The following is a 13,574-nucleotide window of genomic DNA, read 5'->3' as shown; positions in this document are numbered from 1 at the left end:
TATCCATCTTACCACCATTTCCCTTCAAGGGCCCGTAGTACACAAAGGTCTCAGACATTCTCAAGATTAAAAGTTTGTCTTGAAGTATTAAACAACAAGTGTACATGTACAGGATATCAAGTTATTCTGTCATTCTTTTTAAGAATGCAATCAGAATTAAACATTTTGTGTAATAATTTACTAAAAACATTTCTGACAGCAAAATTGTTTTCAGCCTTGTATGTCTCAGTCTAGATTTGAAATGGCATGTTAGATTCAGAGATGGTCAAAAAGAACAAGTGGGAAGAAAAACAAATATATTTATATAAAGTCCACAGTAGGTCTATCTTCTCATTTTGATCTTTGATGAGATGAGATGACCCATCAGACATGGAAGATTGCATGAGCAACAAGAGGCCACTCTTCCCTGTTTAATTTACAGATACAGCATGGAAACAGGCCCTTTGGCCCACCGAGTCCATGCCAACCATCAATCACCCGTTCATACTAGTTCTATGCTATCCCTCTGTTGAATCCACTCCTTGCACATTAAGGATGGTTTGCAGAGGTCAATCTATCTATACATAACTAAAACTCTGATCTTGTGCTCTTCCGGTTCGTGTAGTTTTTCTATTGGCGCAAAAAACGGTACACGATAGAGCTACGATTTTTCGCCACCTTACTCGCCATTACCCTATTCTCAAGTGCAACAAGTCTTGTTCCGATCGACCTATAAACTTGCACGTCTTTGGGATGTGAGCACCCGGAGGAAATCCGTGTGACAACATCGATCGGTCTAATGTTGCTGATTACAATGGATGATTAAATGATGATGAGACAATTCAGTTTGCATGGTCAATTAGCCAGAATGTAAGGTGTAGCATTTAAAAATCAGCATGAATAAGGAGTTACAGGGCCATCTTAGCTCAATCACCAAAGAAATCCCAACAGCTTCCCATCAACATCATCTCTTGCTTAGTTCATGGATTTACATGGAGTCCAGAGTTGGTTCCTTGTCTTAGAGATGGTTCATTAGGCAGAGTGGGCTCATCTCTCTTCATTAAAGGGCAAGTTTTTTTAATACACTTGATTTAATATTAATTTTCAATTAGATTACACAAGTTGAATGTGATTTCAATTTTTGAAAATTTAAATCAATATATTTTTTTATTGTTTACGTATATTTTCAATATTTATTTGATTAGTTATTTAGAAACTGATTAACTGTCAAAGGTAACAAGGGCAGTCCAGAGATGAGGCCTTGTTTTATGTTTTCTGAAAAGTGGTTGCAGGGATGAGGTCTCAAGATGCTGGAATTGCCAAATACAGGTTTGTCTTTAGTAGATCCCCTGGGGAAAAAAACATCTCAACCATACAGAAACAAGGACCTGCAGATGCTGGTTTAGAAAAAAACGACAGAAGGTGATGGAGTAACTCAGTGGGTCAGGCAGCATCTCTAGAGACCACAGCGAGATGATGTTTCCGGTTGGGATCTTTCTATAGATTAAATATTGGGGGAAGAAAGGGGGAGTAGGACCAAGCGCAAGTGTTCGGCGAAACGTCGCCAAGTCTACACTAAGATTGTTAAGGGCTTGGACACGCTAGAGGCTGGAAACATGTTCCCGATGTTGGTGGAGTCCGGAACCAGGTGCCACAGTTTAAGAATAGGGAGTAAGCCATTTAGAACGGAGACGAGGAAACACTTTTTCTCACAGAGAGTGGTGAGTCTGTGGAATTCTCTGCCTCAGAGGGCGGTGGAGGCAGGTTCTCTGGATGCTTTCAAGAGAGAGCTAGATAGGGCTCTTAAAAATAGCGGAGTCAGGGGATATGGGGAGAAGGCAGGAACGGGGGTCCTGATTGGGGATGATCAGCCATGATCACATTGAATGGTGGCGCTGGCTCGAAGGGCCAAACGGCCTACTCCTGCACCTATTGTCTATTGTGTATTGATCTTGCCAATTTAAAGGATGCCACATTGGGTACACCGGATGCAGCAGTATATCAGGCTGGAGAAGGTGACCTCACTCTGCCTAGGCCTACAGTATTGCCCAGTTGCTAACCATCTACCCATTCCCATTCCCATGCTTACCTTTCTGTCCTGGGTCTCCTCCATTGCCAGAGTGAGGCTACACACAGACTGGAGAAACAGCTTCTCATATTCCGCTTGCGTAGCACACAACCCAATTATGTGAACAATGAATTCTCAAATTTTAGGTAATTAAAACCCCCCCCCCCCCCCCCCCAATTACCCCTCTCCCCTGTGCCCCAGCTGGACCTAGACGTATTATGCCCCTGTCCCACTTAGGATACCTGGACGGAAACCTCTGGAGATTTTGCGCCCCACCCAAGGTTTCCGTGCGGTTCCCGGAGGTATTTGTCAGTCTCCGCACCAGCTTCCACTACCTGCAACCTCCGGCAACCACCTGCAACCTCTGGGAACCGCACGGAAACCTTGGGTGGGGCGCAAAGTCTCCAGAGGTTTCTGTTCAGGTTTCCTAGGTGGGACAGGGGCATAACTCTCCAACTACATTCCTTTCCCTAGTTTCACAATTCGCAACTCTTCAATTCTTTTGTCTTTTCATTTCTGGCTTTTGTCCAACTATCTGCCTATTAAAACTCCCCCACATCCTGCCAGGCTTGTTCTGCCCCTCCTCCCATCCAGCTCTCACCCCCTCCCCCTCCCCCTCCCACGTTCAGTCTGAAGAAGGGTCTCGACCCAAAACATCACCAACCCATGATCTCCAGAATGTCATGCTGCCCGACCCACTGACATCCTCAATTGAACTCGCTCCAAACTCACTTGCAAGATGATGTGTATTACAGGACCATCCCATTACAAAGTGCAGAGAAACTCTTTTACAGCCAGTTCAACCCCTTGCCCCCCCCCCCGCCCCCCCGCCCACCCCTTATCCAGGATGAAACAGTTATCCAACTTGCAAAGCCTGTAAATCTCTTTAACATTCACAAACATTCAAAACCTTTTAAAATTAAACATATTAAACTACAAATGGCTGATAATGATTAAACAGTTACATTTGCTCAAATGAATCAAAAATAAATGTAAATCACATAAACTCTACTTGCCCCCTCTGTGTTAAAACTAATTGCTGAATTTACATTAGTCTTCAATCAATCAATCAATCAATCAATCAATCAATCAATCAATCAATCAATCAATCAATCAATCAATCAATCAATCAATCAATCAATCAATCAATCAATCAATCAATCAATCAATCAATCAATCAATCAATCAATCAATCAATCAATCAATCAATCAACCAACCAACCTTTATTGTCATCTTGCAAAGCAACAGTTGTACAGTGCAAAATGAGAAGACGTTTCCCAGGGAATACCGGAGCATCGCACATGAAACTTAAACATTTCACACATAAAATAAAAACAATCCAGTCCCTGATAAAACAGTACGAATAGTTAAAAAGTGCAGGTAAAAAACAGCAACATTAAAATACAAGTAAAAACAGTCATACATTGTCCAGGGCAGCTGATTTAAGTGGCCAGTGCCAGAGTATGTTATTAAATTGTCAGTGCAAAAAAAGCAGCAGAATCAGGTGGAGTGACTGTTTAGCAGCCTCACAGCCTGTGGCAGGAAGCTGTTTAGCAGTCTGGATGTCCGGGCTTTGATGCTACGGTATCTCTTGCCTGATGGCAGGAGATCTAGATGTGTGTGGAGGGGGTCTTAATCCAGCACATAATCAGTGGACAGACACTCCCAGCATTAACAGCTGGGATATAATAGACAATACTTTGCTCAGCCTGGGCTTCATGAGCTCAAAGTTGGATTGTCATCAGAACAGCAAGGAAATATGGGAGATGTGTGTTTATACAGCTTGTGCAGGAGCCCTGAATTTCCTCAGTAATGGAAGAAAATGCCAGTAGTTACATGTGAAACTACCACAGTTCCATTTGGAAATGTCAGGCGCTGCTGAAATAGAATCTTATGCCCCTGTCCCACTTAGGAAACCTGAACGGAAACCTCTGGAGACTTTGCGCCCCACCCAAGGTTTCCGTGTGGTCCCCGGAGGTTGCAGGTGGTTGCCGGAGGTTGCAGGTAGTGGAAGCAGGTAGGGAGACTGACAAAAACCTCCGGGAACCGCACGGAAATCTTGGGTGGGGCACAAAGTCCCCAGAGGTTTCCATTCAGGTTTCCTAAGTGGGACAGGGGCTTTAGCACATTTAGGGAAAATCTAGAAATAATCAATTTCTCTGTGACATTTTTGAAGTAGGCCATTTCTGTTGATTTGATAGTTTTAAACTGAATTGATTGATACGTCCAGCTCTAAATGAACAAATTCAATAAAGATGGATAGTTAAATTATCCTTTGGAACAATAGCTCTTAGCATTTAAATAATGAAAGATTCAAGAAAATAGAATATGATTGTCAGCAAAGCTATTGATTCTGAGGAATCTAATGCAAGTTGCAATTCTGAAGTTTATTGTCCAAAATGATCATCAGGAAAAAAGTCAGCAAAATTGGTATTAGTGGATACAAAGCTGGCTCAAAAAACCTAGTTCTGCTCCAATATTTCACATTTTCCCTACATCTCAAAGGATGATGAAACTGTTCAAAAAGCAATAACAAAATAAAAGCTGACAGCGTTTCTAAAAGCATGATTACACAGCAACTATTCTTGTGGACTTAAACCAAAAGCATAATTCACATCACCTTAATGATTCATTTCCCGCAAGCTCCTAATTGATTCTTCAACATTGAACCTTCATTTCATCTTACCCCAACTTTCACTGACAACAACTTCTTTTTTAAACCAAACAGATTTCAACTTTATTGACTTTGATCGCATCATGTTCATTCCATCGTACTATAGTGAAATGATCATACACGCACTATCCATTCTTCTGTACAGCTAACTGCTTGTGTGCCAAATACCCATCATTTTTAGCTACTTTATCAAAGGCCAATCTTTATATTATCCAGGGCCCAAATCAGTCTGGCTTAGTAGCAGGACACTCACTAGAATCAGAAGACCATGGTTGCAAGCTCAGCTCCAGAACTCCGATACATATCTGGCTGGCACAGCAATATAAAGCCCTAGTGAGACCACACCTGGAGTATTGTGTGCAGTTTTGGTCCCCTAATTTGAGGAAGGACATTCTTGCTATTGAGGGAGTGCAGCGTAGGTTCACCAGGTTAATTCCCGGGATGGCGGGACTGTCATATGCTGAGAGAATGGAGCAGCTGGGCTTGTACACTCTGGAGTTTAGACGGATGAAGGATGAGGGGGATCTCCTTGAAACATATAAGATTGTTAAGGGCTTGGACATGTTAGAGGCAGGAAACGTGTTCCCGATGTTGGGGGAGTCCAGAACCAGGGGCCACAGTTTAAGAATAAGGAGTAAGCCATTTGGAACGGAGACGAGGAAACACATTTTCTCACAGAGAGTGGTGAGTCTGTGGAATTCTCTGCCTCAGAGGGCGGTGGAGGCAGGTTCTCTGGATACTTTCAAGAGAGAGCTAGATAGGGCTCTTAAAAATAGGGGAGAGGCAGGAACGGGGTACTGATTGGGGATGATCAGCCATGATCACATTGAATGGCGGTGGTGGCTCGAAGGGCCAAATGGCCTACTCCTGCACCTATTGTCTATTGTCTAAAGCCACCAACCACATTAGCTGGTTATTTATCTCACCGCTGTAATTAGAAACTTCAATGTGTATACATTAGCTGCTGCAGTTGCCGTTGTTCATGGCGATTAATCCAAAACATAATTAATTGTCTGCAAAATACTTAAGAGTGTAATTTTCTTCAACTTTTCCGTGTGATTCTCTTCCCACAGCACCTCCAACTTGCCATTTATCTCCTTACTTTCAAAAGCATTCAGAATATTCTTCAGTTCACCGAGCACTGTTAGAATTCCGTATTAAATTGCCTGGATGTGGCTCCAGCTAACTTTGGACATATCCTTCCTCACAATAATATTATAATTAATCAAGTTGCTTGTTCTTTTTTAGTCAGTTGTTAAGAATCTCACGACTTCAAAATGATGTCCTGCACCATGGGCCAAGTTTAAGTTAATGACCAGATTCATGACTCATCATAAACCTCCCCAGAGTAGGGGAATCGAGAACCAGAGGACATACCATTACGGTTAGTGGGGAACAATTTAATAAGAACGTGAGGGGCAACTTTTTATTTTACACAAACGGTGGTAGGTTTATGGAATGAGCTGCCGGAGGAGGAAGTTGAGACAGGTACTATCACAATGTTTAAGAAACATTTGGACAGGTAAATGGATAGGATTGGTTTAAAGGGATATGGGCCAAAGGCAGGCAGGTTGGACTAGTGTAGCTGGAGCATGTTGGTGGGCGTGTACTTGATGCGCTGTAGGGCATGTTTCCACCATATATGACTCTATGACCAAACTTTATTATACGAGGCTTCAAATACATTTTTTCTATTGTTTTAGAAAGAAAATTACAAAATGTATATTTTATAGGTAGGGAAGTGGATATCAAAACACCATCATTGCAATATTCCGAATGACAGTTTAGTGGTGCAACTCTGACATGAACTAAATGTTTTATGTGTTTTTCTACTTTCTTTCCCTACTACACTAGTCTCTGACAAGCACACATGCTCATTCCACTTCCCTAAAGGGCCTGTCCCACTTGCATGCGATTGCATGCGTTTGGCGCGAGCAAACGTGGTCGCTTGAGGCATACGGGCACCGTATAGGCCGCGTGGGGCCGGTCCCACTTAGAAGTGCAGAGTTGTGCGGGGCTGGATCCGACATCACGCGGGGCTCCTAGAATCTGACAGTGTCCGAAATCTTCACGGGCCAACGGCCTGTCGGCACGTAGGCGCATAGTGGTCGTACGCAGCGTCTTGCAGCGTACGCAATGTCTTGACGGCGTACGCCTAGCGCTTGGCGTTGCACGATGACATCACCACCCGGCGTGGCGTTGCGTGGAGACGTCACCGCCCGACGCCGTGCGACGCCCAAATTCAGTCGGGCCGCCTCCTGCGCAGCTGATTGGTAAGGTTGGCGCAAATGACATCACGCGCATACTTAGCGCGAACTTTGCGTGAACTCCACTTCCGTTTGGTCGTGCCAAACGCATGCAATCGCACGCAAGTGTGACAGGCCCTTTACTGTCTCAATTCCTTTTGTCTAGTCTCTCACACCTCCCTTTCATTTCATCTCCAGCTTCCTTTTATGCCGAGATTTTCTCACCACGTGGTGTCTACTAAACCACGTGACCTCCACTACCAGCTGTCACATTCTGCTGTAGAACCAATTACCCGTGTCTATTTCTCCCACATTCCTTCCCCAAATTTGCATCCTCTACCGCAAGTTCCTAATGCGTGGGTGTATTTTTATTCCATTTATTTGAATATTGCTTGTGGCTATTGGGCTGACCCAGATGACCCAAACCCTGGATCATTTGATTTAGTCCCTTGTAACTGAGGCTGCTACGTTGATCACTCAGGAAATCCTGATGAGCCTACCACACTCCTGACCAAACTCTACGCCACACCATACCCCTCAATAATCCTCAACGTATGAGGAGGTTCACAAGACCTGCCCTTGCACTCACTGCCTGAGGTCATCACTTCCTTTGTTTTAAAAATCGAATGATGGAAAATATCTTTATGTCTCTTGATTGTGACCTGAGTTTGGAATGACTTTATATCTGATCCCGATTCCATTTACATTCAGAATTGGACCCAACCCCAATAATGGCCATAATGGAGAAACATTACAGAGGTTTCCATGGCCATGGAAGGAAGCAGTTTCTAAGAAAAATATTAAAGATATTTAAAAATAACTGGGACCTGCTTGCCTTCATTTAATTAGCTGCCCCAAAATGCATTTGACTTATTGGTTAGTATTTTGGGCAAGTAACTACATGGATAATATTCACCAAATTCACTTTGCATCAAACCACATTCCACCACAGTTCACGAGTCTCAGACAGAGATAGAGACCCAGGGAAACAGCAGCATCTCGCTTATCTAGGGGTCTATAACCATTCAACAGTTTAGCTGTGACAGCATATAGCTGCAGAGTAGAATGGCATTGTAATGTGTCTCGTTGCTGGGTCAACATAGAGAATGACCAACTAGAGTTTTAAAAGGAAGCTGTTACATTCCATACTTCTAATCTGAAACAAAAACAGATGTTGCTGAAGGCATAAGGCAGCATCTACGGGAAGAGAAACGGGATTAACATTTCAAGATCTTCATCGACCTAAAACCTGAGTTTCTCCTACCACAGACGTCCCTGACCTGATGGATGTTTCCTGCAGTTTCTGCTTTATTTCACATTTCCAGCATCTGCAATTTTTCTGATTTCTACTTCTAATGTGTTTAGTTTGTTGATATATGAAAGCCCAGCTGGGATAAGTCTGTTCATTCACGCACAGACACAAACTGGAATGAAAACAGGATGAAGTTCTTTTGTGGGGAAGCTTACATCTAGATTCCGCTTCTACTGATAAGTTGATACAACTCAGATGAAAGAGTTGATGGATTTTGCTACACTAGTTTTACAGAATGTGATCAAAATAGATTTAATAGGCTTTAATTTCCACAAGTATGTGATTCTAATCCAGTTAGGAAGCGACCTTTCAATGTTATGTTTGTTATGCTGCAATAAAGAACTTTATTTATAGCTTGTAATAATATGTAAAATGAGGTTACGATGAGATAATGGCCTGACTTGTCTAGTCAGCAAATTTGCCTCAAATGGATTCTGAAACTGGGAAATAAAACTGTCCTCATCCTGTCTCTGTTCATCCCAATGCTACTGTAGAGGGTTAAGGGCCTGTCCCACCAGTATGCGCCTGCATGCGGCGAGCGCGACCAAACCGGAAGCGGGGGCCGCGCGGAGGTCGAGTGAGTAACGTGAAATTCGAGCGAAGTCCGCGGGAAGTTCGCGCGTGACATATGGCGTCTAGACGCTGCGTACGGCGTCAAGACGCTGTGTATGTCCATCGAGGCGGTGCGTACGGCGTCGAGGCGGATGCGGGCCGACAGGCCATTGCCGCGCGGAATTTTTGAACACGGTCAGTTTTTCAGAGCCCCGCGCGATGTCGGGACCAGCTCCGCACAACTCCATACGGCTCCGGCGATCGAAGTGGGACCGGCCCCGCGAGGCCGTACGACTCAAGCGACCACGTTAGGTCGCGCTTGCCGCATGGAGTCGCATGCTCGTGGGACAGGCCCTTTAAGTAACAAACGAAGGAAAATGGTTAGCCAATGCAGCGGAACTGATAGTGGGCAAAGGCAGAGCTAAAACGTAATTGAGTGAGTGATTCAAAAACTGAAACAGTGAAGACAGTTCTGTTTTCTCGTCTGGACAAAATGCACCTTTTCAACTTGTCACTTTGATCACTTTGTTGCATAACATTTTACAGCATTTCTGCACGATTTTATTCAGTTAGAAAATAAAATTAAGATTGGTACATGTGACAAGAATCAACAAACATTGATCAAAAAATGTAGTATCTTTGGCTTGTCCAACCCATCAGCTCAAGTCAACTCTGGAAATTCAATTCAATTCACCTGCATCTCCTCCAACCTCATCTATTGCATCCGCTGCTCTAGATGTCAGCAGATCTATATCGGTGAGACCAAGCGGAGGTTGGCCGATCGTTTCGCCGAACACCTCCGCTCGGTCCGCAATAACCAACCTGACCTCCCGGTGGCTCAGCACTTCAACTCCCCCTCCCACTCCGTATCCGACCTCTCTGTCCTGGGTCTCCTCCATGGCCAGAGCGAGCAACACCGGAAATTGGAAGAACAGCACCTCATATTCCGCTTGGGGAGTCTGCATCCTGGGGGCATGAACATCGAATTCTCCCAATTTTATTAGCCTTTGCTGTCTCCTCCCATTCCTCAGCCCTCGGGCTCCTCCTCCTCCCTTTTTCCTTCCTTCTCCCCCCCACCCCCCATCAGTCTGAAGAAGGGTTTCGGCCCGAAACGTTGCCTATTTCCTTCGCTCCATAGATGCTGCTGCACCCGCTGAGTTTCTCCAGCATTTTTGTGTACCTCTGGAAATTCAATACCTTATCCTTTAAAAGCTTATAATTCTTTAAAAGTACACTGGTTAAAAAATTGCTGCAAAATTATGAAACTAAACAAAGATAAATTGTTAAAATTACATTCCTGTTTGGAATGAAAAATATTCCAGATGTACAAACTGTTAAATCAGATGAGGAATTGAAAGATGAAGTAATTTAGCATCAATAGACTTTGTGAACAGTGAATGTTTTACACTCATCTTACCTGGTGGGTTCAGGTTTTTTACTTTCACAGTTGGCTAACCATAGATAATCTTGTGGATCTTCTTGTCCGGACAAAGACTCCAGGTGACGCACACTAATCGGCTGGTATGGGGGAGGTAGTGAGCCCATGGAAACTGCTGATCGCACGGTGGGTTGTGTAGTACTAACGGAGAGAGGTACCTCAGTCATGGCAGTGGCAGAAGGATTGGATGATTTAACAGCATCTAAAATGTGACAAAAATAACCTATCAATAGCTGGCACAATAAAAATATTCTAAAAATTAAGTCATGTAACAATTCAGTTCATTTTTTAATTGCACACATTTGCACTTCCCTCTGGAAGGCGACTCCGGACTGTCAAAGCTGCCACAGCCAGACATAAAAACAGTTTTTATCCAGGAGTAGTTGCTCTACTCAACAGCCAAAAATCTGTAGCCTCCCTTTGATCTGGTATTTTGTTGGTTCACATGTTTGATCAATGGTGTTTTATCATTAATGTTTTATTATTATTAATGTTTAGTGTTTTCTGAGTCATTCGTAACTGTCACTGTATGTTATGTTGTTACTTGTGGGCGGAGCACCAAGGCAAATTCCTTGTATGTGAATACTTGGACAGTAAACTTACTTACTTACTTGAAACAGGGCAGATTAATATTTACAAATGAACAGAATCGATCATTATACTATTTATTTGAAACTCAAATTGTGGCATTTCATTCAGCAAACATTCAAATTGTCTGAAAACTTTATCAAATTGCATGCTGTGTGTGAAATTAATTGCATGTTTTATGCGGAACAGCCTTGCTGTGATACAATAAAACTTTCATTAGCCATAGATAGGATAAATAGTCAGAGGCTTTTTCCCGGGCTAGGGCAGTTTAAACTCGGCAGGTAAAAGGTGAGGGAGGATATTTAAAGGATATCTGAGGGCAGTTTCTCACACAGAGCGAGGAGTTGCATGGCATGAGCTGCCAGAGGAGATGGTGGAAGCAAATACAAAGGTTAAAATAATTTAGGCAGGATCGTGGATAGGAAGGGATTAGAGGGATGAAGCTCCAATGCAGGCAAATTGGATTAGTACAGACAGGATCAGGGTCAGCTTGGACAAATTTAACCGGATGTGCCTGATTCAGAACTCATCTTTGACTTTCACAAACGCAAACATTTAAGAAATACTTTCTCCTTGCTTTAATCTATTTCCCTTTGCACTTGGAAAAATGTATACTGTAGATTATGAAATACAATACTGTCGAAAGGCTAAATACCATAACATTTTGTAACTTCCCTAGTTGAGTAACCTCCAGCACCTTTGAACATCTTTCTCAAAAGCTGGAGCAATGGAATAATTGAGATCTTTCAAATGAAAATATGTTTTTGAGGCTTAGTTTAGTTCAGTTTAAAGACCTAATGCTTGAATCAATTACCCCTACCCCACAACTACTCGACTACCCAGAACCGTTGTGTAGAAAGGAACTGCAGATGCTGGTTTACACCAAAGATAGGCACAAAGTGCTGGTGCTACTTGGCGGGTCAGGCAGCATCACCAGAGAAATTAGATAGGTGACGTTTCAGATTGGGACCTTTTTTCAGACTGATTGTGATGGGGGACTGGAAGCTGGAAGAGGGGGGGGGACAGGACATGTCTGGCAAGTGATAGGTGGATACTGGTGAGGGGGGTGTTTGACAATAGACAATAGGTGCAGGAGCAGGCCATTCGGCCCTTCGAGCCAGCACCGCCATTCAATGTGATCATGGCTGATCATCCACAATCAGTACCCCGTTCCTGCCTTCTCCCCATATCCCCTGACTCCGCTATTTTTAAGAGCCCTATCTAGCTCTCTCTTGAAAACATCCAGAGAACCTGCCTCCACCGCCCTCTGTGAGGGCAGAGAATTCCACAGACTCACCGCTCTCTGTGAGGGCAGAGAATTCCACAGACTCACCACTCTCTGTGAGGGCAGAGAATTCCACAGACTCACCCCTCTCTGTGAGGGCAGAGAATTCCACAGACTCACCACTCTCTGTGAGGGCAGAGAATTCCACAGACTCACCCCTCGCTGTGAGGGCAGAGGATTCCACAGACTCACCCCTCTCTGTGAGGGCAGAGAATTCCACAGACTCACCCCTCTCTGTGAGGCAGAGAATTCCACAGACTCACCCCTCTCTGTGAGGGCAGAGAATTCCACAGACTCACCACTCTCTGTGTCATCACTGGGAGGCGAGGACTCCTTGCCAGGATTACTTTCCACCGGCTCCATGCTGTGTACCCACACTGCATTCTCAATCTGATTTCAAGACTATTTTATTTCTGAAGGATTTCCCTCTCAAGGCTCATCTTTCAAAGGCTATAAAGCCCAAATCGTTCCTTTTCCCCCCTCTATTGCTCGGAACTAGCCGCATAGTTTGTCTTTGGGCTTCCTCTAATAATTCCCTGCTTGAACAAAGCTGACCTGGTATTCAGCTGCCATTTCTGCAGACTGCCTGGGCCTTGATTTGGCTGTATGCATGGTTAACATTCTTCCAGCTTTAGGGATTGCTTCTCCAAACCTTCTGGAAATACAGTGCACTGAGACTGCCAACCCTTTCATTCCTGCATATTTTCATGATTCATGGAAAATGTTCCTATTTTGCTTTCCTGCGTGCAATATTGTACCGTATTTGCACCATTTAAAAAAAATCTACCACTGAATGGCCCCTTCTAATATTTATCATCTGTGAACTCTCCTTAGATTTCAAGCATCATGAGATGAAATTATATTTCAGTGATCATCCTTTGGAAGTATTTCATTGCCTGAATGTCTTGATCGAACATTTAAATGCAAGATTTTAATATACCAGGTTGTGAAGTGAAGTTCTAGTGGATTTCCTTACATATTTCTGTCATGAAACAGCCAGACATTACACTTCTAAACTCATACACGCATTCTTACATTTATCTAGTTAAATTTAAACCAATATGTTTCATTGTCAAAATATTTCTTCAAAAACTCTTAATCCACAGGGCAAACTATTTTCCTAGTGGCCTGGTGATCTTTATAAATTCTTTATTGCTATTCCATTTTCCTCATATTTTATACAAGCATGGGAGGCCAGTCAACCCCATGAGTCTATGCCAGCACATGGAGCGATTCTATCAGTCCACTTATTTTCCCTGTAATGTATTCTCATTCACAGGTCTATACTCTTTTCAGATTGTCGTCCAGCCCACCTACACTAGGAGTAATTTAGAGTAACCAACTAACCTACCAACAGCACATCTTTGGAAAGCTCCCAACCGTCTGGTAAACCTATACAGTCACAAGGAGAACATGCAAACTCCACACAGA

General features: G+C 43.4%; 1 protein-coding gene across 9 annotated transcripts in view; it reads right to left on the bottom strand.

The window, feature by feature from the left end:
* Positions 1-13,574, bottom strand: part of gab1 (GRB2 associated binding protein 1) — a 234,172-nt gene that overhangs the window by 41,850 nt on the left and 178,748 nt on the right. For all 9 annotated transcript variants that reach the window (XM_033012477.1, XM_033012724.1, XM_033013042.1 and 6 more), the window contains one exon: positions 10,250-10,472. In XM_033012477.1, coding sequence (XP_032868368.1) covers positions 10,250-10,472 — 223 coding nt within the window. The remainder of the gene's footprint in view (positions 1-10,249; positions 10,473-13,574) is intronic.

The sequence above is a fragment of the Amblyraja radiata genome, chromosome 1 (genome assembly GCF_010909765.2).
Source record: "Amblyraja radiata isolate CabotCenter1 chromosome 1, sAmbRad1.1.pri, whole genome shotgun sequence".
NCBI lineage: Eukaryota > Metazoa > Chordata > Chondrichthyes > Rajiformes > Rajidae > Amblyraja > Amblyraja radiata.
Note: the sequence above shows the minus strand (reverse complement) of the source record. Positions and strands in the feature narration are given on the sequence as shown.